The sequence below is a fragment of the Thyridium curvatum genome (genome assembly GCF_004353045.1).
Source record: "Thyridium curvatum strain D216 chromosome Unknown NODE_108_length_111781_cov_84.672649, whole genome shotgun sequence".
Classification (NCBI taxonomy): domain Eukaryota; kingdom Fungi; phylum Ascomycota; class Sordariomycetes; order Thyridiales; family Thyridiaceae; genus Thyridium; species Thyridium curvatum.
Window position 1 is genome coordinate 86,278 of NW_022156863.1, and position 25,504 is coordinate 111,781.

Here is a 25,504-nt window from a genome sequence, read left to right on the forward strand (position 1 = left end):
CAGACCGTCACACTCCCGACGACGCTCGTAAACGCTAATCAAATACCACAGTGCCTTACAAATTGCTCCAGTCTACGATGGTCTGCTACTGGCACGATCCTCCAGCAAACTCTCCAACCCAGGCCTGTTGGATGGATTTCATAGTCTCCGAGCCTGCTCTCTTCGAGGGCACGCTGGCCGCCAACACGCGGCACTGGTCTCCTGACCCAGCCTCTCAACGACGAGCCGATGACCATGTGTCGCGGGCTATCAGCCTGGTCATTGACCGGATCCAAAAGGGCAGCGCACACACGGATGGCATACTTGCTGCCGTGGCCACGTTGGCATTCGGGGAGAGTCTCCTGCGCAACGAGGCGGCCTGGCAACTGCACATGGATGGCTTGGCCCAGGTTTTGCAGGACCGGCGATCGAAGGGGTTGTGGGAACTGCCAGAGTGGTTCACTGGCTTGCTCATCATGTATGTGCCAAGATGATGCTCTATTCACACCGAAAGCTGGACTGACATGGAGGGGATAGGGACGTGATGAACAATGTGATGAGTTTTCCTAGAGTATTCCCCGCTAATGTCGGCGAGCAGCTGCACTATCACGGGAACTCTGAACTGTCTCGAGTGGTTGTAATCGGCAGCAGGCTTGCCCAGCTCCGCCACATGCTAGAAAACTATCACGAGCGTGCGGACCACCAAGACATCCCTGTCAACGAGATCAACTCGACTGTTCGAGAACTCCACATAGCGGCCCAGTTTCTTGGCTCAAGTTCAAGCCCTTATGTCCGCGTTGCCTCGCTAGCTATCGAGCTGTATCTCCACTTCTCTTGGCCTGAACAGCCCAGTGCCGACCTCTCCTCGCTCGCCCGGCGTCTGAAAGATGCATTGCGCCAGCTCCCTATCAAGCCGTGTCCATATATGGACCTCACATCAACCTCATTCGTCCTGGGTCTGGTGGCAGCAGAACACGACAGCGAAACAAGACTGTGGTTTCTCTCGAGGCTGCGGGCAGTCGTGGCAGACATGGAGTCCCGCGGGTGGACACGCCCGTTGCAGCATCTAGAGCGGGCTATCGAGTCCGACCAGCGCCTCGCTGCCCGCTTCAAGGCAATATGGGATGACGCCAAGGACTGGGTGCCACCATCCGACTTCTCGTACAACCGATGATTACTCCTGACTGTTAGTCTTCTTCGAGCAGCGAGATTCGTTCTTCGCCTCGGGACGACCGCCACTTGTTGGTCGCTTCCAGGAGCTCCGGGCAACCCTTGATGGTCCAGCCCCATTTGCGAACGAAGCCCTCCGTCAGCTCCCAGCCCTCATAATGCCACGGCGGCGACCAGACAACTACACCGCACCTCTCGTCATCCGGGAGCGTGACAGTGTCTACAAGATCGCCCAAGAGGTCCCTGCCAAGCTCTTCTTCGTCAAAGGTGCCGAGGGCCCTGAGAAAGTTGTCACGCCAGACTGGGTGAGGCAGGCTGTCGACCCAGCGCTCATGCATGACTTTGGACTGCATCCTTGTGGGAGCCAATGTCGGAGGGACTGCTACGTTGCCGTTGAGAGGGACTGTGTGCACCGAGCCGTTGGAGCAGTCGTGAGGAGCACTGGGCACCAGGCCGTCGAGGAGCTGACCGTTGGTCAGGTACGCACGAAGCACGTTGAGTTGGATAAGGACGATCAAGTGATCAGAGGAAAGTGGAAACCGAACTCGTATGGGCAGCGAGCTTAGCTTTAGAATAGGTCTCCGGCCGTGGCTTGGTCCGCGGAACAGGGATGCTGGCAGGTGGATGACCGCCTGCTGTTCCTCGTCCCAGCATGGCACCGTATCCTCAGAGGTTGCAGATTTGGAAGTAGCTTGGAGGGCTTTACGGCGTCCTGGGAGCTGTCAGCGGCTTGGTGGATGTTGTGGAGTGCCGGGACTATCTCGGCTGCGAGACTACTCACGGTACGCCCTTGTACCCAATCTGATCTGTCTCCTCCTGCGGGAGGCTGGATCTGCCATGCCGGTCCAATTGTCGTCCAGATTCTTGGCCTGGAGATTGTTAGTGATGAGACCCAGGACCACTGCATGAGCGCCTACTTCTGTCAGCTGCGGCATCAGGGCTAGCTTGATTGGGGCCTGTGGAGGATACATTCTCGCTGCATTTGTCAACTTGAAGCTGATTATGAACCTGGGATCGTCATCGATGGACTGAGTTTACGATACGCGCACCCGAATGCAAACCGTTCACCATCCCTGCCAACCTTTTGTTGTACCTGTCGGCAATGCCCCCCTGGGCCCGGCGGACTTAATCCCCTGTCTATGTCCGGGATCGCATTCACTTCCCCATCTAGTAATCAGGGACAGCACTAACTCATTGCTGGTCTAGCTTCATGCAGCCTGTTCACATACACTAAACCTTAATCACAACCGTGTTATCAAGCGACGGCCAAGAGCGTCACAAGAGCACAGAATAACACGCGTTTGAAGATCTCCAAGTAATCGGGATGGGCCCTGGAGGGATCCTGTCCCGTGTCAGCCGACCAAGTGGGTGTCTGAATGGTTGACGGAAGTTCATCAGGAGCTACCTCAGTCTTAACAATCAATATCCTTGTCACATCCTTGCCCTAAGAACTCGGAAGGGCTATCCCACTACCTAAATCCGATGGGCTTGATAGATAGTCAAGTACTTCTGTTAGCAGTCCGTCAACTAATCTGACCATCACTTGGCCGACGCATGCCGCGGACACGGGCAGTCAACTGCCGCAAGGCAAGCTGCCAGTATATAAATATGTAGAGGCAGTGCTCTCTGGATCGAGCACTTTGCCCTAAGAAGTACAATCGCAACTGTTTCTCGAACAACCCAAGCAACATGACTTTCCATCCAGACTCGCTCCCTGACCTGACAGGCAAGGTCTACATTGTGACGGGTGGCACCTCCGGCATGTGAGTGCAGTTCCGTTCCTCGCGGTCCCTCCTCCCTTCGCCTGCCCAGATCTCAACAACTAACACCCCAACCTCCAACAGCGGCTTCTACACCGTCGCCCGTCTAGCCCAGCATGGCGCCCACGTCTACCTCTGCGCCCGCTCCGAAGCAAAAGGCCGCAAGGCCGTAGAGGAGATCCAAGCCCTGTACCCCACCGCCCGCGTGAGCACCTTAGTCATGGACCACGAGGTCCTCGCCTCCGTCGCCGCGGCCGCGGACCTCTTCCTCTCCAAGGAGTCCCGCCTGCACGGCCTCGTCAACAACGCGGGCGTCATGGCCGTGCCGCGCCGGCTCACCGCCGACGGGTACGAGGTGCAGTGGCAGACCAACTACGTCGCGCACTGGCTGTTCACGGAGCGCCTCCTGCCGCTCATGCTCGCGACCTCGAGGGCGCTGCCGGCGGGCGCCGTGCGCGTCGCGAACCTGACCTCGGGGGGCAACATGATGGCGCCCAGGCCAGGGGTCGACTTGGCCGACACCTCCCTGCGCGAGGGGTCGGCCATCGCACGCTACGGGCAGTCCAAGCTGGCCAACATCCTGCACGCGCAGGCGCTGCACCGGCGCGTCGGGCCGCGGCCGGGGCGCGATAGAGCTACGGAGGGCGAGGTCTGGACGTCGTCGATACACCCCGGCGTCGTCAAGACGGGGCTCGACGCCAAGGCGACCGAGGCGCCGTTCTTCATCGGGATCATCACGTTTGTGCTCAACGTCTTTGGGGCGCACTGGCCGGCCGACCGGGGCGCGTGGACGAGTGTCTTCTGCGTGGCGAGCCCTGATATGAGGGCCGAGCAGAGCGGGACGTTCTTCGAGAGGATTGCCAGGGCGGGCACGGCGATCTCGTCCAAGGCCAAGGACGAGAAGTTGGAGGCGAGGTTGGAGGAGTGGACGAGGGAGGAGATGGAAAAGAAGGGGTGGGTTTGAGGGTGAGGGGAGATGTGATTTGCGGTTGGTGTGGTCGTTAATTGTGGTGTGGCTGCAGTTGTTTTTCCTGGACGATTCTATCATGCGCACTTTCCACTCTGGCTCATTCGAAGCTATGATATGTTGTGTTGTTATATATCTAGCTGTTAGACCATATTGACATGCTTTCCTGATGTAGACACATCGCTCGAGTTCCAAAAGCTAGTTACAGTCTTCCACTGGGTGTAGAATCGAAGGCCGTCGGCGCCATAGAAGTTGGGAAGGCCGGTCCCCGCGACACTAGACTTGTTCCCTGTAAACGAGAACATGGGCAGTGGAACAGGAATCGGAACGTTGACGCCAACCTGGCCGGCCTGGACGCTCTTCTGAAAGCTACTTGCCGCAGGCCCTGACCGTGTGAAGACGACCGCCCCGTTGCCATATGGGTTGGCGTTGATGATCTTCACGGCTTCCTCCAAGGTGTCCGCCTCTAGACAGACCAGCACCGGCGCAAATATTTCTTCCTTGTAACACCTCATGTGAGGTTTCACGCCGGTGATGATAGTGGGTGCGACCTGCGATGAGAATCAGTATGGGATCGTCAACTTAAACAGGTCAGAGAGCTGCAAGGCTATAACGTACCCAGTTTCCACGAGGAAAGCCTTCTGGCGCCTTCCCGCGTCCATCTAGAACAATTTTTGCTCCCTCGACTTCCGCGCTGGCGATGATGTCCTCGCATCGCTGGCGGCTTTGAGGACTGATCAGCGGGCCGAGATCGGAATCTTTGGCGAATCCCGGCCCGACCTGGAAGCTTGAAGATACTTGGACCAGCTCATCAATCCACTCCTTGGAGCTGCCGACGAGAACGAGGGCGCTCAAGGCCATGCAGCGCTGGCCCGCAGCTCCAAAGGCAGCCCCCGCGATCGATTTAAGCGCGTGGGAGCGATCGGCATCTGGCAAGAGTGCAGCATGATTCTTCGCCCCGAGATTGGCCTGCACCCTCTTTCCGTTGGCGGTTGCACGGCTGTGAATGTACTCTCCCGCCTTGTTGGAGCCGACGAACGAGATGGCCTTGATCTCGGGTTCGTCGAGGAGGAAGTTGACCGTTTCGTGGGCGCCGTGGACGACGTTGACCACGCCGGGAGGCACGCCCGCCAGCCTACACAGCTCCGCAATGATCATAGCGGCGCCGGGCACGCGCTCGGACGGCTTAAGGATCAGGCAATTGCCGGTGACGATGGCGATTGGGAGACTCCACAGGGGGATCATGGCCGGGAAGTTGAACGGGCAGATCGCGGCCACGATCCCCAGGGGCTCGCGGTACGAGCGCGTCTCCATGTCCTTGGCGACTTCGAGGACCTGGCCCGGGAGCTGCGTGGTGATGCCGCAGGCCGTCTCGCAGACCTGGAGGCCGCGCAGCACATCGCCCTTTGCGTCCCCAAAGGTCTTGCCCTGCTCCTTTACGATCGCGGTGGCCAGGTCGTCGGTGTGCTCCCGGATCAGGTTGGTGAGCTTGAAGATGACCTGCTGCCTCTTCATGATGCTCGTCTGCTGCCACCCTGGGACCGCATCGCGCGCAGACGCGACTGCTGCTTGCAGCTCCTGGGGCGTCGATTTCGGGACGAGGGTGACCACGTCGTTCGTGGCGGGGTCGTGGACTTCCAGCCACTCGGTAGTTGAGGAGGGGACGAACTCGTTGTTGAGAAAGTTGTCCGTCTTGTGCGGCGCCTGCACCTTGTCGTGGTTGGCGCCATAGCGAAGAGACTCGAGGCGCTGCATCTTGGAAGCAATGAAGCCTGTAACTGTATGGGGGTTGAGAAGGTAAATGCAGTGCGGCCTAGTAGTGTAGAGGATGATGACCCATCCGGCATCGGACATTGGCAGTGGAGCGGCGTGAGATCAATCTGCCGTCCGCCAATTCAGCCGATAGGAAACACCCGATAGGAGCAAGGCGCGGGCGGATCTCCCTCCCTCGGACTGTTCCGATCGCAAGAAGTGCCGATGGTTCAGCATGTTTACTGGCCGTCCGAGCTCATTCTCCCATCATGTCGCGTGTGAAGAGCTGTTCAGATCCCTGAGACTGATATGAGATAAGAATGAAGCTCCGAGCCCGAAGCTGCCAATAGTAATATGAGACATGCAGCACCTACCCACATCTTAAGCCAACTACACATGTACGACATGATCATACACCATGTTCACGCCATCGCACGAGCCTATCAGCAATATAGAGTTCTTGCCCTTTCCGATCCGAGGGACTGTTGTCATTATCCGCACCTCTGAGGCCGCCGCCACCAAGAAGTGGCAAAGTCGCCAAGGTCAAGGCTAAAGAACAGGTCTGAATCGATGACAGTCTGCGAGAAGCCTTGATAGCATCCTGAAGGGCAGGGCGGCGTTAAATTTCCCCGGCAGACTGAGTAGCTAAAAGACATATCCATTCTTATAAAAGAAGTATATCTTGGAATGAAAGAAAAGTAAGGTCCAGTATGAAAACCTGCGTCTTGCCGCGCTGTACATATACCCTAAATCCGACTTCGTTCGGTCGGAGGGTGATTGGTCTAGTGGTATGATTGTGAGTGTGATTTGCCACTAAATTTAGCCCATTTCAATTAACTAACAAACAATAGCTTGCTTTGGGCTTATGGCAACTGCAAGAGGCCCCGTGTTCGAGTCACGGATCACCCCGCTTATTTTTTTTTTTCTTTTTTGCGCCTCCATACAACAAAATGCACAGATCCGACCTGGGAATACAGCAGCAATCTCTAGCAACTGCCCAGCTTTTTTTAGTAGTCTTGATGGCCTAGAAGAAGGAAGTGTTTTCCAGCCTGAGATGTTTATACATGAATTTTAAACTCCCTGGGAATTCGTCTCACGACGAACTCTTCAGGTGATATAACTCTCCTGTCATGACCAGAGCTGTCAGTTGGGTATCATCATCTTATGAGAGAATCCCATTAAGAAGCATGTACATATGCAATGTGCATTGGGTCTCAGCTAAATCAAAGGCCGGTTGGGAGATGGTATGATCCACAGTCCAGAAAACAGGTATGTGTTCACTTTGATGTAAGCTTGAAGCTGCGCACATCTATAGAGCAGTAGTTCTAGTCCCCAATTGTAACTTATCTACCCCCTACTTAAGCGCATCCTTGAATGTTCGTCCCCAATCTTCGACCTTTGGAATTTTTTTCTCGCAGAGTGTGTAGATATTTCACGGCAAAAGGCTGCTTTGTCGTCGCCACAAATATCTGTAGGAGCCTAGAGCGAAATAGTAGTCTTAAATCACGCTGGCCGGGACATTCCTGAGCCTACGCGCCTCGACCGCGATCTCTCTCCAGACCAGGATCTCCTCCCGGTGGCCCTTCATACCTTGGAAGCCCTTACGAAACTTGAGGATATGCATGCAGGAGGATGTGCGATAGAAGGTAGTTGTATTCAAGATGTCGCTATATATTATTTAGAAGATATGAGAAACATATTAGGGTATCCGCTGACAGCCAGGTCACGAATCGTCTCTGGCCAATTCTGGTCAACCGTCCCAAGAGCTGATCTATCGACTGAAAGGGTGGTTGTAATACCTCCGGATCAGCTCGTAGATGACCATGATACCGATGTCTCCCCGTATCTGGGAGGGCAACTTGCTCTCTGCCGCGAGCTGTCGGACGTATTTAGGCCATACGATCATCTCATGCTTCTCGTGTACGGTACCGGTGATAGCCAGGCCGAGACACGTCGTAGTCAAAGAAGTCCACTCGTCTTGTAAGGCATTATGCCCGGTCAAGGCTAGTCTCGATCTTTGTGCTTTACTGGCTGTCTTGCTTGTGTGTGCGGACCGCCAGAGCCCACTCCTGCTCCCAGACCTCATTTCGAACCTCCCTCCGGTCGAGCATCTGGCCGATGCTGCCAGTCTCAACGTCGGAATGCCAACCGTTCTCATATACACGGATGAGAGGAGGCATCTGGCCAGGACCGGCTGGTCCGGGAGCGAATGCGAATGACACATTGTCGTTTATGCTGACAAAGGTCACCTCCTGGAGATTGGGCAACCCATCAAAGAACTCTTGGGCGTGGTCGGGCAAGGCAATCCTACTGTCAGCAGCCTCCCAGCTCCCGTCTGCTCCCAGGGTCTTCATCTCCAGCGGCATGTGCAGCCGGACTAGGTTGTCAAAGCGAGGCAGCACGTTGATCAAGTCCTGACGTCCTGTTAGTCAACTGTATCAAAGACAGGGATTGAGGGAGCTTACACTGAAATTAAACCGGGGGTTGATCAGGCCTTGGAGCATGATATGCTCTAGGTCGGGGCACTTTCCATGCAGCTCTATTAGATTCAGTTAGCAATGGCCAATCAAGACAGGTACATCTAACTTGCCGACAAGGTCCTTCGGGATGAAAGCACTCTTCTCGTGAATCAGGCGCATCGTTCTGTGCTTCTTGATAGTTCTAGCGTTTGCAACTTGCCGCGTTGAGGTGAATCTGCCCTCAAGCGTGTATGTTCCAAACGTCTGCTTTGGAAACGCGTCGATAATGGCAGTGTACGAAGCTCTTGACTGGCTGCCATCTTCCAGATAAGCTCGGAGATCCAATGCCTGGATGTCTTCCAGATGAAGCGCCCACTCCTCTCTGTTGGCCTTTGTGCAGAGTTGCCTGAGCTCGTGGAGTAGGCCATCGTTGCAGTTCAGGAGCTTCAACTTGACCGAGTATACGTTTCGCAAAGCACCCAGAACAGCAAGGATCTCAAAGGCGAGGTTGTTTATCGGGTTATCGGCAACAGTCGCCTGGAGACGGTTGCCGTCGCCCTGGACAGTGAATTTGACGACCCTGTCGAACCATAGGTGTCAGTAAGTGTAGTCAAGACTTGAGAGACCCAGACAGTCATCAGGTGCTTACCTTGTGTTTTTGAGAAGCTCAGGGTCCCTCATCATGGCTGCCAGCTCCCGAGAAAGGCCGTCCGTCGTTGCTCGGACCCCGATCACCTCGAATAGGCCCTCATTCCTGGCCGTATTGCGCACAACCCTGCAGGTTGTGGATAGGTTGATGAGAGCACTCGTGGCTCCTCCGTCAACCCTCCGTAGCTTGTCAATGACTACTGACTGGGCCTCGGCGGGAAGGTTGAGGAATCTGAAGCTGGGAGTTTGAATAGCAGACATCTTGAACTAAGCGTTGGTTGTTGTAGAAAATGTCAAAGTGTGTGTGATGATCTGTTGAAGAGATGAGAGTTGCTGTATCGGAAGCTTCTGTGGATAAGGCGTGCTGTTTAGCTGATGAAAAGTGTATGATGTTATAAAAAAAGATGGCAGAGGAGAGAAATATGGAGGAAGATCGAGCTATTTATATGGACGAGACGCGTGGAAATAGAAAGGCAATCTTGAATGAAGTGAAAAGATAATTTCAGTGAAAGGGCACAGCTGGTGACTTTGCAAACCCATAGCCAATCCGACCGTGATAGAAAGACATCTGAATGAATACTGTAAGAGGTGTGGTGCAGTTGAGGTTGGCTTGAAAGGGACTAAGAGTGAGATCAAACTGATCAAGTTTCAAACAGGTTGTAATTGCAAAGACATACCCATATATATATAACAACAGTCCCATTCACGGCTTGCATGAAGTTGAAACCGGAAAAGGCATACTGAGTTTCAGTAAAGAGATATGCTTGCCCATTCACTCTTTCTCTTAAGGATGACGACTGTTGTTTTTGGAATGGTCTTGAAGAGGTTGATTGAAATCAAGAGAATCAAGGATAGCAGCGCTTTAATAATACAACATTTCTTCAAACGTTGTATGTCACTATAGCCCACCGTGATTGTGTTTGTGGTTCTGTGGCTCTTTGTTCCAAAGCTGGATGGCCAAACAACAAGGCTGTAGGCAAAGCCCTCAAAGTTTCTCCTTAGAACAATCTCCCAAGTCTTTGTCTATTAGTGGTGAAAACAACAAACGTAGCAACAAAGCGGCTTCTTTACCATGCCTTTGTCATAAAACAAATACATTTGGGAGGTTTCCCCACACTAATGCAATGGCAATAGTGTGGCCATTGTTGTTTTGAGATGTGAAGCCTCAAACATTATCCTAGGGAAGCAACACTGTTCAGGAGACAAAGCGGCAGTCTTCGATAAAGTGGAAACAGCCACTTCTCATAGCCACGACAGAGTTTGTGTCCCTTGCAGTGTCAAAGTTGAAAAACCTTTGCGCCAGAGACTGTTGAAGATGATTGGTGCGCGCTCTGGGGTCACCCCAGTTTATGCATGAGCTCTATTAGGAAGTTAAAGGTATCATTGTAGCTGTTTAGGGGACAAAATGGGTCTCCGCCATTGGGCAGCCCGGCAGCTAGCCGTTGGGCAACCTGCCAATCTGCCAAGAACCAACCACTCGGAACCTATTGCAACCGGCTGAATGACGTAAAGGAAGGGATTGGCAGAGATACGATGTGACAACAGAATGCACCCCCATGGACCATCTGCAGCCTTGGCCAACTTTATGCAGTCATGACCCCAGCTGGCTTAAAATCATATTTGTCACCGTGACAATGGATGCATGCATGTCGCATCACACGTCAGACTTGCTTGCTCGCGGGGGTTCTAAAAGCTGACAGGTCTCAAGCTTGCTAGGTTTAGGGCAGCTAGTCGAACGACACCGCCGCCGGAGCCTCGGCTAGCGAGTGCTAAGAGCCAGACCAGGGATATTTAGAGTCCCTGGAACCTGGCTACCGTCATGCTAGGTAAGCATGTTGTTAAGCTATGTCAGCCAGTACGAACTGTCCAATCATGCCCAGATGCGTTGTTCGTGGCGTGACATGGGTTTCGAAAGGTTGGGGGTTCGTACACCAGACCCAACCTTGCAATTGTGTGTCGATCGATTCCGACACCGAATTCCGAGCACCGCTTAGATCATGAAGACTCTCACCTGAAGGTTGGACAACTGGTATACATATATCGGCACTAGCAGCACCTCCTTGGCACTACTTGAACTTTAGATATCATAGACCATCCCATCCCCAGCTCCAGTGCCAAGCTGCTTCTCGCCTCGTCTTATCTTACCTCATCTTTCCCATTGCCTCTTGTAGTTGTATCTGGCAGTCATGGCTTCTCTCCAAGAACTCGGCGCCGAAGTGGCGAAGCTCTGCGAAGCTCTGGGGTCGCAGCTCAAGGCCGGCAACCACCCGGAGCCGTCCTTCGCCGTGGACGGACCGGAGAGATACCCGCACGACCCCGCAATCCAGATGTCCAGGTTCCAGCTCCTCGACAAGATCAGAGACCTGCTCTACCTGACGACCGGCCCCGCCGACTTTGCCTTTATGGAGGTCCCTCTATTTGTAAGCCGGTCAAATGGCCCTCCCTCCCAGGCACCTCATAGCATCATAGCACTTCATTCTCCGCCCAGCGAGCGAGTAAAAGAAACTAACACAACGAAACACTTCCAAAAGGCCCAACATGACGTCATCAACCTCAACGTCCTTAACGAGTTCGACTTCTTCGGCATCGTCCCCGTCGAGGGCGGCGCGAGCTACGCCGAGATCGCCGAGGCGACGCGGCTGCCCGAGGAGCTCGTGCGCCGCCTGCTGCGCTACTCCTTCACGATGCGCGTCTTCGCGCCCGACGGGCCGGACCGCGTCGCGCACACGCCCTTCTCGGCCTACGTCGCGCGCAACCCCATGCTCAAGAGCTGGATCGGGCACAACGGCGACGAGTGCCGCACCGCGGGGCTGGGCTTCGTCCGGGCGCTGCGCGAGTTCACGGTCGGCAAGCCCGAGGTCAGCCAGGAGATCGACGAGGGCGGCTTCTCGATGATCATGCCGCGGCGCAAGGACGGCTCGCGCACCGACTTCTGGAAGGCGGCCGAGGACGAGCCCTGGCGCGTCAAGCGCTTCGCCGAGGCGATGCAGGTCACCGGCATGAGCGCCATGGTCTCGATCGACGTCGTCATCGACAGCTTTGACTGGGCCGGTCTGGGCAACGCCACGGTCGTTGATGTATGTTTCTTGACTTGTCTTCTCTCCCTCTGATCTCCCCCCCCCCCCCCCCTCTTGACGAGTGCATGCTGAACCCATTTTTGTCCATCCTTCCAGGTCGGCGGCTCCGACGGCCACATCATGGTCCCCGTCGCGCGCAAGCACCCCAGCCTCGACTTCGTCGTCCAGGACCTCCCGCGCCTCGAGCCCGACTTCAAGAAGTTCATGGCCGGCGCGGCCTCCGACGTGGCCCCGCGCTTCGCCTGGCAGGCGCACGACTTCTTCAAGCCGCAGCCGGCGCTGCCCGGCGGCAAGGAGGCCGACCTCTACTTCCTCAAGCACGTCCTGCACGACTGGCCCGAGAAGTACGCCGTCAAGATCCTGCAGGGCCTCGTCCCGGCGCTCAAGAAGCCCGGCGCGCGCATCCTGCTGTGCGACAGCCTGATCCCGCCGCTCGAGGAGGCCGGCCACCTGCCCAAGGTGGCGCAGAAGGGCATGGCCATGGCCGACATGCAGATGATGATGATGTTCAACGCGCAGGAGCGGACGCCGGATATCTACGCGCGCGTGGTGGCCAAGGCGGACCCCAGGCTGAAGATCAAGAACATGATCTCGATCCCTGGCGCACTGATGAGCCTGATCGAGCTGGCGCTGGAGTAGATCAGGGACCAGCTCTATCTGGTTCGGAGAGAGAATATGTTTAGGTGGATACCACGTTTTGATAAAGAGTCATTGCAAGGTAGATCGATAGCAAGTGAGACGAGACAAGAGAATCTGAAATGACATCTCGACGTCTCATGTGACAGGGTTTTGTGTTACACTTGGCATTTGATGCATTGATGACAGATTAGTCGTATTACTGCATTACCGGTGGGATATATCCAGCACTTCCGCGTCGCACCACTCGTATGGAGCAGACAGTCTCGCACAACTTATCAAAGAACAATTTTCACAATAATCGCAACGTTGCCCCCGGAAGGGATCAATCACGCAGAGAAAGGCAAGGAAGCAAGCACCGCCACAACAGCACCACCAGCGACACTGACCACCCACGAGAACGGTGCGACGGCCCGGGCCGCACTGGTCGACCCACCGCCGCCGCCGCCGCCAGCAGTAATCGCAGGCCGCGTCGTGGTCGGCGTGCTGCTGGCACGAGCGCTGGTCGTGGTCGTCGAGCTCGAGCTCGAGCTCGAGCTGGAGGAGCTGGGCGTGTCGTCTCCACCAGCGGAGCCACTGTCGCTACCGCCAGCGCCGCTGCCGGCCGCGGTCGAAGCGGAACTGGGCATCGAGAGGGGCGGCGTCGTGCCCGGGGCCGGGACGAGCGAGGTGGTGGGACCGCTGCCGCTACCTCCGCCACCGCTACCTCCGCCGCCGCCGCCAACGCTGGTGGTGTCCCAGTCGCCCTTGTAGCACTTCTTGCCGTTCTGGCAGCAGCCGCCGAACTGGTCGCAGTAGGTGCCGATCTGATTTCAAAAAAAGAAAAACGGGCCACGGGTTAGCTCCTGGGCGACGACTATACCTCCCGTTTTTTCCGTTCGGGGTCTCGGAACGGTAAGGGGTCAAGGTAGAGAGACTTACTCTGCAGTAACTACCAGTCCCGTCGTGGCAGCACGTACCGCCTATAGGGATGCACTTGTTGTCACAGACTAGCTGCGCCGAGCTGCAAGTGCCTCCGCTGGAGCCGCCGCCGCCTCCGGAACCGCCTCCTCCGCCCGAGGAACCACCGCCTCCGCTGCCGCTACCAGCCCCGCCGCAGGTGTTGTCGGACCGGCAGGTCTGGCCGGGGTCGCAGAAGCCGCCCCAGCCGCCGTTGGCGTTGGGGCAGCAGACCTTGAGGGTCGAGACGCATCTGAGGTGATGACACAGACGTGTGTCAGCTTTGGCTGTTCCGCTACGACAGAAAATAAAGAGCCGTTTTTGCCACGATTGTCCGTGTACTTACCCTTGGCCGCACTTGACCTCGCCGACGCCGCACTTGCCCGTGCCGGTGCATGTCTTGCCCTCCTATTGTCATGGAACGTTTAGTCTTGTCATCATACCCGGGGAAGCAAGTAACTTGGGGTTGGAGTTGGGCATTGGACGTACTGGACAGCAAAGTGTGCCTTGGCAGACCTCGCCTTGGTTGCAGAAGCCGCCTCTATAATTAAGATGTCAGCCCGGAGATGTCCTCCGATAAAGTAGCCCGAGAGCAAGATACGTACACCGCGCAGCAGACACTCCCCACGGGCATACAGCCGGTGCGGCAGACCTCGTAGCCGGGCTTGCAGCCAGCGCTGGCAGCTAACAGGTTGAGGCCGGGCATGGGGGCGGGTGTGTATCCGAGATGCTGGAGCTTGATCGCGTTCTGGGCGAGCGCGGCTTGCGCCAGCAACGCGACGTTGAGGAGGGCAGTTGTGGTGATCATGTTTGCGCCAATGTTCTAACAGAATTGCGGAGGGCAAAAGCAGGAGCAGAGATAAAGGCAGAGCACCCATAGCTCGCGAGCTGAGCGGACAGCCTCATACTCCCCTTTTGTAGCCGCAAGCCGGCTTGAGGACCTACCTGTAGATCTGCAGGACTGGGTCTCTGATTCAACGCATTGGGTATCCACACCTTTCTTTAGGTTATCACAAGTATGGAAAGCAAGTGCAGATCTGGTAAATTGCAGGGACACCGCAGGCCGGGTGCTTTGGACCAGCTGGCAGCCCTAGTCCACGAAAAGAGTGACTGTACAGGGGATCGATGATTGCTTATGGCCCGTCGGTGCAACTCGGTCCCGGCTTTGCTGCCCGCCAGCAACCGTGATGGGCTGCGGGATGCCCAGCTGTCAACATGCCGACCTTAGAACTCGAACCCAATCAACACCAGGCCCTATTACCAGTCAGCCCTGGACGGTCCGTCTGTGGCGTTGCTGGGACCGTTCAACGTTCAAACGCTCCCAGAACTGCACATCTCGGTGTGTCTTTCTGTGATTCTTACAGCCCAGCAGGTAAGCTAATCCCTCTAGCGTGGGTGCGGCTGGAGACAGCATGCAGTTGGGTGCGGTGCGATTGGTGCAAACGGCAGACAAGCTTATCCAAGATCCCTGTCTGTCTTTTCAGCTGGTGCTTGTTTTCTGGGGAATCGTTGCCTCGGGTTTGCCGCGAATTGGAAGGGATCGGCGCTCGTTTACCCGACTTTGGGCAGGGCAAGGCAGGGCGGGGAGACTGTTGTTGATCACTGTCGTGTTGGGAAACAAATAGACACACACATTGATGGAGGAGAACCTTGGCAGTGGCACAGCCCTATCGCTCCAAGTCATGATCCGGGTTAGGACGACCGAAACCCTCGGTTTGATGGCCCTCGGCGGGGAAGATCGCCTAGCGGGAGGCCATAAGAGAAGAGCTTAGATTCTCAAAAGGACCATCAAACTTGTGGCTATTGAGAGAGAGACGTGATCTTGATGCTCTCGCCTCGAGCTGTGGGTTGGGCTTGGACAACAAGCCAAGCATTCTGGCTCATGGCTTTGCCAGCTTATTAGCACCGTCCGTTCAACTTTGACATGCGTGACACAACCACAGGTCGTGCAACATGTCAGGCAGACTCGACGCTTACCTATCTTGGTCCAGGACTGAGCCTCATCAGCCCTTCCACCTCCCAAGAGGACTAGACGGGCTTGACTATCCCAAATGGAGGACGACATTAGCGGACGCGGACGTGAAGCCATGAGGGAGAGAAAACGCCGCACGGGGACTGCTGATCCCGCCTTCAAGCATCCCACGTGTCAAGCTGAACATGTAAAGATGCTGCAAAACGTGTGTTCCACATGGAGAGCGAACGATATTGAGGTCGATCTCAACCATCCAATCGGGGATCGAAGATCCGGGGAAAGGCGGGAGGACTGGATGCACGCGTGGTGAGAATAGGCAGACGGCACAGTCAAGCCACAGGAGTGAAAGACGCCACAGAGGAACTCCAGCCACAATACTGCCAAGAATGCACGTGACTGCACCCGCCACCCTGGGCTTGCCGCCAGCCACAGCGCCACATTTACCCGCTCCCACTTGGAGACGGTCTGGACTTCCTTGTCGGGTCAGTCGGTGGGTGGGCGCGCATGATTCGAGATGCTTTTCGCTGACTCCGATCTCATGACAATTCCTTCCCTCGTGTTCCCCAAACCATCATCGGACTCGCGAAGCAGAGACCCGAGCGAGCGGACTTCCGGGACTTGCGTTCTTTGCGTCCAGGCAGCACAAGATTGCCGGTTTTTTGTGTCTGTCTGTCTGTCTGGCTGCGCCGGGCATCCTTGCGGTAAGAAAACTTCGTCTTTCTTGGCCTTAGCTAAGCCTCCATCACTTCGACCCCCCCCCCCCCCCCCCGCCGCCACGCCGCGGGCGCAAACCTGGCAGACGACGCGGCTGCCAACGTCATCGCCTCGACTTTTGTTTGCCTCTTTCCGGGCTGAGGTCTGAATGCGAGAGGGGCCAAAGTGCAAGGCAGATGCATTATTCCTTGCAGAGAGGACCATGTCAGAAGGTAAATTCATCTCTTCATTGAAAGGAAGAAGTACAGGGATGAGGATGGATTTCTCTCATGACGTATACCGGCGAATCACTTGACAGCGTGTCCCCATTTTGGGGAGGTTCGGCGGGAGCACCGGGAGCCCGTTCTTTTGGCTCCTGAAGAGTTTCCTTCTCTCGCTAGTATCATCCCATGCGAGCGAGAGCACCGAAAGAAGACAGAAAGCAGCAGACGAGGTTTCTCTTGGTATTTCTTCCCAACTGGAGGTATCCTTTTTGCCTACCTACCTGGCCCTTCCCCAATTGAGGTTACCGGGGGTCACCTTTCGAAGTCGCGGGATGCTTGTAGATCTTCCTATTTTAAATCGCCCTTCCCAGGTCCAGGGGTATTCCCGGACCATCCTAGGTGGTTTGGTCTCCACAGCCCTGCGGCAGTCCCAACCCCACGAATAGAGATGGATGCTGCGCTGCCAGGATGACACCTCCTCCAGCGGGTCTTGGACCCCGAAATCCTGAGCTCTCACCAGCCGATGACATAATGCACATTTTGTCTGTAGATCGTGAGGACGATCTACAGAGCGTAGATATTCCACATTGCGACGTGTCCAGAACCTACTCCGTAGGTTGCAAACATAGGTAGGACAGAGATAAGGGAATATGACGAGCCCTGCACACCTTAATCAATCACTCTTTCCAGAGTGGAGAAGCCAGAAAAGCCCATTCTGCGTCAGTAATGCTGCCGAGGAATCCCAGTGTTCCAGATCAGTCCCGCTGAGCGGCGCCGCCCAACCGGCGGGTGGTCGGGGAATTTGGCACTGGCGTACCCGGGCAACGTGGCTGGCATTGGCGGGAAAAAAAGGGCAAATCCAATCAATCCATCGCATCCCACCTTGGCTACCATCTAGATAGGTACCTAGGATACTTATCCAGCGGGTGATGGGCATCGAATCCAAGTGGCGCGAGACGTAGGTAGTGTAGACAGAAAAGAGACGTGGAATTCTATTTTCAGCGGGGGGGGGGGTCGTCCGAACCAGCAACCCATCTTCGCCGTCGCCGCCGTCACCGCCGCCGCCGCCGCAAAAGCGGAGGTGGCGTAACGATGCGGCGCGGTAAGGTAAGACGGAGATACTCAATTGATCGCACGTTTGTGAAACCAAGAAACAAGGAATAGATCGCCTGATCACCGGCTGATGAGTGAGTTTTCTCACAAGGTATCAACTTCTCCCCAAGGTTCGAGAGTTGAATGGCAAATTCAGATCATGAACGGGGTACGATGCATCCGAGGCCGAGGAGGAACTCAAGCTGGGAAGCAACTCGTGCCCCTGGGTCAATCTACCTACCGCACATCACCACTTATTCAAATTCCACAATCGCCTCAAGTCAAGTACCTTGTCACTTTCACAATTTCCGCATTAGGTAGGTAGTGGGAACGGCCAAGGTTTGTATGAAAAAAAAGTTCCAGATCCCGACGCCGGGTACGGGGCCTTCTTGGACATCCTTTATTCAGGTAGGTTATCTTCTTTATCTCTCTTGTCATTTGCCCCGTTTCGATGCAAATGCCCTTGGGTGTGTCCCCGTAATGCTAAAATATGCCTTGGTTGGTATTCTACCTAATTTCCCCGATTCAATTCCATCCCTTCCGTTCACCGGGTCGACACCGACCCAATCCGCCGCCCCCTTGGAAATGATCTCACAAAAAAAGACTCCACCTTCCCGCCCATTCCAGTCCGCCCAATGATGAAAAAGGTAGCACTCTGGCCGAAACTATCCCGTCGTCAGAGGCTACAAGATTAAAAAGTAGTATCGGAGCTCGGAGGGGGATCCGGATCCATCCGTTGATGGGAGGAATCCCCTCGCCGACGCCCGTTCCGTAGTGTAAAAGAAAGTAGAGAAAGGGAATATGGTGTAAATGCATCAAACAAACGCAACGCGGGTTTCGAGAACCCGATCCGATGATCCTCCTCTTCCCAACTCGCGATAGAAAAGAGTAACAAAGCCATGCCAACCAATGCAGTGAAATCAATCCGTGAGAGAAAAAAGTGAGAAAAAAAGTCAACGCCGTCGCTTTTTGTTCCTCGTTGCATGGTTTGCTGTAGTAGTCGGGAATCATGAGTTGTAGTTGAAACAAGTGATCGTATGCTCTCGCCTCTATCGCACGGCGACTCCCGAGCCGCCAAAGACGCGGCCAAAGACGCCCCGCATGCGCTTGACCCGGCCGCTGCCGTCCTGGTAGTCGCGCAGGTCGTCGGCGCTGATCTCGTAGGGCAGCATCTGGTGCTGGTGCTGCTTGCGGGGACCCGCGGTGGCGTAGTAGTCCGAGGGCCTCTTGGTCGACGGCGCCGGCGGCAAGGGGGCCTCGAGGACGACCTCGACCGGCGAGCCGTACAGGTCGGCGTCGGCGTTGAAGATATAAGGGTCGTTGCCCGAGGCGTGCTGGTTGTAGGACAGGGCGGAGGACGAGACGGCGGAGCCGGCGTTGGACAGCGGCGTCGTCGAGCGCGAGTGCACGGAGCCAGAGGACACCGACGAGGCGTAGGAGCTCGAGGAGCCGGCGCTGGAGCTGTAGGTGAGCCCGGGCGTCTCCTCGAGGCCCGGCGTGGCGTGGCGGGAGCGGACCTGCGCCATGGGCGGGGTGATGTAGGCGAGTTGCTGCGTTGTCGTCATCGTCGTCGTCGTCTGCTGCTGCTGCTGCTGCTGGGCGGTGGCGGCGAGCCAGGCCTCCTGCTCCTGCTGCTTGCGGATCATCTCCTCGTGCTTCCTGCGCTGGCGGCGGGCGTGGCGGGAGGCGATGTCGCGGCGGATGGGCTCGAGGAAGGCGTCGAGCTCGCGGTAGAGGTGGTCCTCGGTGATGCGCAGGTCCCAGTCGAGCAGGAAGAGCAGCTGCTTCTCCATGAGGTTGACCTCGGTGCGGCTGAAGCCAAAGTTGAACTCGGCCGTCGTGATGACGCTGTAGTTGGCCCAGTGCTTGTTCTTGGGCGAGCTGTCGTTGAGGTACTTGGCGGCCAGGATGAGCGAGGCGAGGAAGATGCGGTGCGTGGTGCAGCGCAGGCCCTTGGCCATGGGCTGCAGGCGCGACTTGAGGCGGCGCAGGTAGACGAGCGTGCTCATGAGCGTGGGCACCTGGACGTTGCTCGAGACGACGAGCTGCGTGATGAACTCCTCGAGGCTCGGCAGGCCGCCGTCGGTGCACTTGACTGCCTGCGGGGAGGGCGTCCGCGGCGGGGTGTGGGGGAGGTGTGCTGGCCGGCTCTCGGCGGCGGGCGGGGGCGGCATCATGGTGGGATCGCACTGGATGACGTTGCAGGCGGCGCTGGCGAGGTACTGGATCATCGGCCGGCTGACCGGCGTGTAGACGAAGTGGTCGAGCGCCGCTGCGTTGAGCTCAGCTAAGCTGAGTGTTTGGTATGGGCAGTCCATTATGTGTGAGGTGTGAGGTGTGTGTGTAAGTGGAGGAGGAATCGGTTTCGGTTCAGCGAAGTCGAGATCGGTTTCCCTTCCCAAACGGAAAAAAAAAAAGTCGAAATTCCCAAAAAGCAAAGGCCAGTCGTCGAAAAACAGAATCGCTCGTCAAAAGAAACTGAGATGCTTTCTGAAAAAAGAGTGGTGGCAGCGTCGTCGCTTTCCGTGGATATGCAGTTGCGGTCTGGACTCGCTTTCTTCTTCTTATACGAGGTGGACCCCTGTCGTTTCCGTAGAGGGAGGTGACAATGGGCGGGTGGGGGGAAACAAGTGGCAGCGGCCCTGCTGTTCCCTTTATTGTCTTGCTCGTGAGAGAGAATGAAGGAAGAAAGAAAGAAAGAGGCTGCAAACCAAAACACGCACGACAACGAGAGTGTGACTGACGACTGTCAGTGCGTGAGGAAGGCAGGTGAAGGAATTAAGAAAGACTGGACGTCGTGGAGGTGGTGGTGCGGCGGGAGGGCGGCAGTAGATGTAAGTATCCGTAAGAAAAGGTTGGTTGTCAAGTGAGGGTGGAGGTGAGTGAACAATGTACCTCAGGTACCGCAAGTACCTCCTGGGGGGGTTATGGGTGTCAGATGGATTGGAGGGGGGTCCGGTGGTAGGTTGGGTGACGTGCAAGTACCACGAGGCTGAGTTCCAGGGGGGGTCGCAGCGTGCCAAGCAGAGGTTGAGTCGGGTTTAGTGGCGGCGGGTGGGTCGCTGCTAAGGATGATGCTAGGGCGTTCAAAGGGAGCGCCAGGCGGCCAGGGGTCTCACTGATCGACGATTTTGGCGTGGGCTGGATGCCAGCTTGCAGGAGGCGAGACCTGGTCGATCGGGGGCGGCGTAGCGGGCACAGGCCTGGAGCGGGCAGGCGGGGGGTCCACTTGTTGGCTGGCTGGCTGGCTGGCTGGCTGGCTGGTCAACTGTGGGTGGGCTGCTGCTGCGAAGGGACGGACGGATTTCGCAGGAATGTGGAATCGTCAAATATGTGGTTAATGCAGGACAAAATATGCGGGAGAAACGGGAGGGTGATGGATTTTTTTGGATGGCCCGGAGATCTTGTGGTTGATGGGAAGATCTCTCCTTCGTTCAGTTTCGTTTCGACGGTCCCTGTGAACAAGGGATTTGCAAGGACAAATGCAGACCCTGGGCAGAGTGATGCAACGGGTGGGACCGGTGATTGCTGGTCGGTGACAATAGACTGGACAAAAAAAGCTATTGACGCACAAATGGCCGAGGCCCCACGGTATTTGATTTTGAGTGTGCGGTGTGTGGACTGGACAGATAGAAATCCGAATAGTACCTGATCGGTCGGTGCCGGGGGTCTGGTCTGGGGTAGCGTAGGTGGTGTCAAGAAAGGCGAAGGCCGACTAACAGGCGAGTCAGGACACAGGTGCTGCCGTCCTATTTGCTGCTAATCTTGGAAATAGCTCCTTTTCTCTCTGCACAGCTGCAAGTAGCAAGGAAATATGCCCCGTGCGCTGCGTAAAAGGATGTGTGTGGGTGTGTGTGTGTGTGAGTGAGTGACTTGTGTGCCGTAGGACGGGACGTGATTGAGGGGTCCGATCCAGCGGGACGCCAGAACAATGCCTTGAACTCCTAGAGTGTGTCTAGGTGTGATTAAAAGGGAGCGAATGGCGCTGCGAGGAGAGTGTCGCAGCTTGGGTCGGCCTGGTCGGAGGCCCGCGCGTGCGTGTGTAAGCCGGCAGCGAATAACAAGATGCAAGGGCGGGAAAATAGCCTGAGTCCGGGGGGGTTCAAGCAGAGTGAGCCTAGGAGAATGGCGTAATCGTGCACTTTGGTGCGAGTGAGTGGGCAGAATGGGCCAAACGAGAGGACGACGTATTCGTACACGCAAGAAAGACAACAACAGCTGTGTTGCGTGTGTTGAATTGGTCTTTGGGTTTGAGGCGGTGCGGGGTGGCCGAGTAAGCTGAGCTGAAGCTGTGCCTTGGGAGAGAGGATGCCTTGGGTGGGTAACCTTTTCTTCAAGAGCGAGCGCACGCTTTCTGCTTGTTTGCTTGCTGGGGATGAAGAGAGAGGGGAGGAATTAGACCAGCAAAGCCTCGAGTGCAGAAGAGGCCGCTTTAAACAAAGCCAACAAGTTGAGAGATCGTGTTGTATGTGTCTGTGTGGTCAAAGGGTTCCGCCTGCGGTAGAGCCTTGGAGAAATTGCACCCGTCAGACGGAGTGCCTCGGGCGTTGTGGATGCAATTGGAATTGCAGCGTCGATATTTCGCCTCTCCTTGTGTAAAGGGAGTCGTAGCAACAGGGCTGTCTGAGCTGGGGCCCGGAGCTGGGTTTGCTGAAGATAGCGCGCAGCGTGGCCGCAATAGAGGGAGGCAAGTGTAATTAAAAAGGAGGTGCGCAAGTAATGTCGCCGCTCAATACCCAGGGGACAGTAAATGCCAGCGGGCACTTTCTCCTGCACTACCTAGCCAGAGGGAGAGGAGGGAGAGCTGCGAAAAAGATGGAGATACCGCTCGGGCGAGCCTCCGAAGTGGTTCGTTCAAGTCGTTACGAGGTCGGAATACTCGTGGGGGCGGCCGGGTCGGTATGGGATAGAGAGAGCAGTCCGGCTGTCCAAAGGGATGGATTAAGCGTGCGGTGCGGGCTGGCAAAGAATACCTAAGCTCTGGCCCAAAGAGAAAACGCGGAGGATCAACACCCACGATAGAAAAAGCAAGCACGCACGCCGGCGGAGGCAAAGGGTGTGCAGAATCAGGAAAGGCTGTTAGCGTGCTATTCCAATCTCATTCCTAGGAAATCATGGGAAGGGATGGCGAGGAGATGAGTCCATTATCTAGATCGAGCGCAGGAGAGCATCTAGTCTCGCAGGTTTTACGCACATGGCTTCCCAGAACAGCAATTGTCCAATTTGCTTTTCGCAGGAGGCTAGCTTACGGTGCCACTTGGGTACCATTCAATGTCGACCTCTCCTTCTCCTGGGACTAACGCTCTTCTCTTGCACATCGCATATCGCCAACCTATTGGCCGGCCCACTGGGGTGAGCATCCCTCACCAGCGACCCTTCTCCCAGTCGATGGGCCTGACCATTGGCCGCCGCACGCAATTCGTCAGACGAAACCAGGAGCCAGAGAGTCCATAGGTTCGAGGAAAATAGAGCTATCCGGGCCTTGCCAGCTTGGAACTCCACCCCCTTGGCCTGCCCGCCAGAAGAGTGCTTGGGAGACGATTTGACTGGCCCAGAGCCGGCCGTACACCCATGCTCCTACAGCAAGAGGCAAGAAGCAGGGTACGCATAAGCTCCTTGATTGAATGAATGGGTGGGAGGAATCAAAGGCCTTGTTCCGCAAGTCTGTCAAGCGCAACGAGCTGCCATTGGCGAGACTGGCTGGGAGCGGTCGACACATGAAACAAGCGATGGGTGCCTGTCTTTGCCTCTCCCGCCGCACAGGGTGGCCGCCAAGGCATGCAGAGCGGGGGGGATGAGCGGCGACAGACGACACACCGCCAGCCAGCCAGTGGGGCGCGAGCACCGATCCTCCGTTTCGCAGGCGGGGCTGGGCTTCTGGCGACAGGGTGCCGTGCCCGGAGCATTTGTTTGATGATGGATGACATGCAGGTTCTGCTCCTTTGGTTCGGAAGAGTCATCGCTTGTCCCTGGCTTGTGTTTTTCTTTTCCAACGCATCAACATATGCCGCTGTTGGACAAATCATCTCACGGGCCGGCAGGCAGGCTGATGTGGTTTAGAGGCCTCGTTATTGGGCTTGATGAACGACAACAAACAAACAAACAAAGACGAGTGGCCAAGCAAGTCACAGGTAAACGCGGGCTGGCTAGAGAGGCCACAGCACCAACGACCCAGGCTGTACTATACACATCTTTGGTTTTTGATGAACGTTGTGACAACGCGAAGGCCAAAACCGATGGCGTAGGACAGAGCGTTTGTCGTGCTTCGCTGTGGCTCGTACAGCAGGGAGGCGGCCCTGGCACGAATGGCTCTGCACCTCGCCATGTTACATCACCAACGGTCCAACTTTGGCAGCAGCAATAGCGATATCACGATGTGCACTCTCCGCGCGTCGTCTTCTTGACGTTTTCGGCAATATGGAATGTGATGAGCAGGAACAGATCACCATATATCCTGGGTCCATGATCGGCAGACTTTTTCCAAGGAAACATCAAGTGATGATACTTGTAGACTTTTGTCCACCGCCATGTACATTGGCAAGCTCTATTGCATCTTCGTGCCAGCAAAGAGGCACACAGGGAGGATGTGAAAAGTCTCCAGAACCAATCAGGATCTGCGGCGCCAATCAAGAGGGCGGAAAATGGCGGTGCGCCTTCCCCTGCATTTTTGGCACCAATGACAACCACGGCTGCCACCAGATGAAACGAAACACCAAGAAAAACGCATGCCAACAACCCTGCCATCTCCAGTTTTCGAGATGCGAGATCGCCAGGAGAACATGAGATAGGCTCATAGGGTATCTGGGCCCCTGGAGATTTTAGCGGGTATGTCTGTGGTTCACTGAGGTCGAAACAAATGGCAAAGGCAAAGGTTACAAGTTACATGCTGCGTAATGGCGTGGGCTCGGTGTACGCAACCTCGAATGGCGGAGTCGAATACACTCTACCTACAAACTTCGTATCTTCAACACACTGCGTAATGCTCCCAAGACCCCAAACCCACCACGAAACAAAGTGGCGATATCTTGGCGACTCAAGACTGGTCTGGTCTGGTCTGCTCCATTCCAGTCGACGCTGCCTTTATGCTTGTCCTCTCCTCACCTGCGCCCCCCTCCCCCCTCACGAGCCGGCCGACCTCGCCGGATGATGCTGGCACATTCATGCCTAGAGCGAGCTTGCAAGCGTCGCCAGTATTCCCGCTTCCCCTTGCTTCAAGACGCAGGTCCGGCCGACTAGGTCGGCCCAAGCTACCTAATGGCTACGCATTCCCGTCACACCCACATAGGCTTTGGTCAGGGGTAAACAGATAAAGGCACAATGAAAAGATGGTTGTTCAATGCCATGCAAACACCACCCACCCGCTCCAACCCACTATGGCCGGCGCCCTCGTACCATGACCCAGCTTCCAATGGTTCACCTGCGAGTGCGCCGATAGCGTGATAGCGTCCTGTAAACTAACTCCTGGATGTGTGTGGATGCGGCTCAGGAAAGCCCCGTCGCCCGCACCGGCGGCCACTTTTTGGGAACAAGCGTCCCCGTCCAGGGCGCCCTCGACGGCAACTAAGAAGTGGAACTATGGCGGCGCGCCCCTCTTTTTTCTTCGTACCATGCGTGCTGCAAGGGAGGAGGAGGGAGAGGCCCTTTTCCCCAAAGTTGAGTCTTTTTTGTCTTCCAGGTGTCGCGAATAGAGAGATGGGGAGGGAGGCCCTTGCTCTTCCCGCGAATGCGAGAAATGCATGATGGGAAGAACCTATTTGGTCCTTTGATTCTCAATGCAAAGACACCTGCAGGATAGGGCCGTGCTCGGCGATGCCAGGGACGGCCAGAGGCATGTCCAGTTACAAGGAGTGATCTCTTGCAGCTCCGCGCCGGGCCTTATCTCGACGGGCGCCCGCTCTGGTCGCCCGGTTTCGAGGCGATCAGCTGGAGATCTCGCCGGTTCAGGCGCCATCTGCAAGCACTTTAAGGCCCTGATCGCCGCTAAGATGCATTGGTAATTTTAGTTAGTTGGTGCTGAGTACCTGACGCTTGATCAGTTCATTGGGGGGGGGGGGGCGCAGGTGAGGAGAGGACAAGCATAAAGGCAGCGTCGACTGGAATGGAGCAGACCAGACCAGACCCTGTCTCTTATACACA

At 56.1% G+C, this 25,504-nt stretch overlaps 8 protein-coding genes across 8 annotated transcripts; 3 read left to right on the plus strand and 5 right to left on the minus strand.

Annotated features, from left to right (window-relative positions):
• Nucleotides 1-77: 77 nt before the first annotated feature.
• On the plus strand, nt 78-1,153 carry E0L32_011506 (uncharacterized protein; the record flags this gene model as incomplete). The annotated part of the gene is made up of 2 exons (XM_031134243.1): nt 78-457; nt 550-1,153. 2 exons carry the CDS (start codon nt 78-80, stop codon nt 1,151-1,153), a joined length of 984 nt encoding a protein of 327 aa, XP_031000538.1.
• A 13-nt stretch (nt 1,154-1,166) lies between these two features.
• E0L32_011507 (uncharacterized protein) lies at nt 1,167-2,084 on the minus strand (the record flags this gene model as incomplete). The annotated part of the gene is made up of 2 exons (XM_031134244.1): nt 1,167-1,861; nt 1,931-2,084. 2 exons carry the CDS (start codon nt 2,082-2,084, stop codon nt 1,167-1,169), a joined length of 849 nt encoding a protein of 282 aa, XP_031000539.1.
• Nucleotides 2,085-2,838: 754 nt separating this feature from the next.
• Nucleotides 2,839-3,873, plus strand: E0L32_011508 (uncharacterized protein; the record flags this gene model as incomplete). The annotated part of the gene is made up of 2 exons (XM_031134245.1): nt 2,839-2,912; nt 2,994-3,873. The coding sequence occupies 2 exons, from the start codon at nt 2,839-2,841 to the stop codon at nt 3,871-3,873; spliced, it is 954 nt and encodes a 317-aa protein (XP_031000540.1).
• A 146-nt stretch (nt 3,874-4,019) lies between these two features.
• Nucleotides 4,020-5,730, minus strand: E0L32_011509 (uncharacterized protein; the record flags this gene model as incomplete). The annotated part of the gene is made up of 2 exons (XM_031134246.1): nt 4,020-4,427; nt 4,495-5,730. 2 exons carry the CDS (start codon nt 5,728-5,730, stop codon nt 4,020-4,022), a joined length of 1,644 nt encoding a protein of 547 aa, XP_031000541.1.
• Nucleotides 5,731-7,652: 1,922 nt separating this feature from the next.
• On the minus strand, nt 7,653-8,996 carry E0L32_011510 (uncharacterized protein; the record flags this gene model as incomplete). Its single annotated transcript, XM_031134247.1, has 4 exons — nt 7,653-8,042; nt 8,094-8,167; nt 8,246-8,667; nt 8,737-8,996. 4 exons carry the CDS (start codon nt 8,994-8,996, stop codon nt 7,653-7,655), a joined length of 1,146 nt encoding a protein of 381 aa, XP_031000542.1.
• Nucleotides 8,997-10,921: 1,925 nt separating this feature from the next.
• Nucleotides 10,922-12,451, plus strand: E0L32_011511 (uncharacterized protein; the record flags this gene model as incomplete). Its single annotated transcript, XM_031134249.1, has 2 exons — nt 10,922-11,812; nt 11,909-12,451. 2 exons carry the CDS (start codon nt 10,922-10,924, stop codon nt 12,449-12,451), a joined length of 1,434 nt encoding a protein of 477 aa, XP_031000543.1.
• A 326-nt stretch (nt 12,452-12,777) lies between these two features.
• On the minus strand, nt 12,778-14,195 carry E0L32_011512 (uncharacterized protein; the record flags this gene model as incomplete). Its single annotated transcript, XM_031134250.1, has 5 exons — nt 12,778-13,254; nt 13,370-13,682; nt 13,734-13,795; nt 13,877-13,928; nt 13,993-14,195. The coding sequence occupies 5 exons, from the start codon at nt 14,193-14,195 to the stop codon at nt 12,778-12,780; spliced, it is 1,107 nt and encodes a 368-aa protein (XP_031000544.1).
• Nucleotides 14,196-18,417: 4,222 nt separating this feature from the next.
• On the minus strand, nt 18,418-19,686 carry E0L32_011513 (uncharacterized protein; the record flags this gene model as incomplete). The annotated part of the gene is made up of 1 exon (XM_031134251.1): nt 18,418-19,686. The coding sequence occupies one exon, from the start codon at nt 19,684-19,686 to the stop codon at nt 18,418-18,420; it is 1,269 nt and encodes a 422-aa protein (XP_031000545.1).
• Between the last annotated feature and the right edge of the window lie 5,818 nt (nt 19,687-25,504).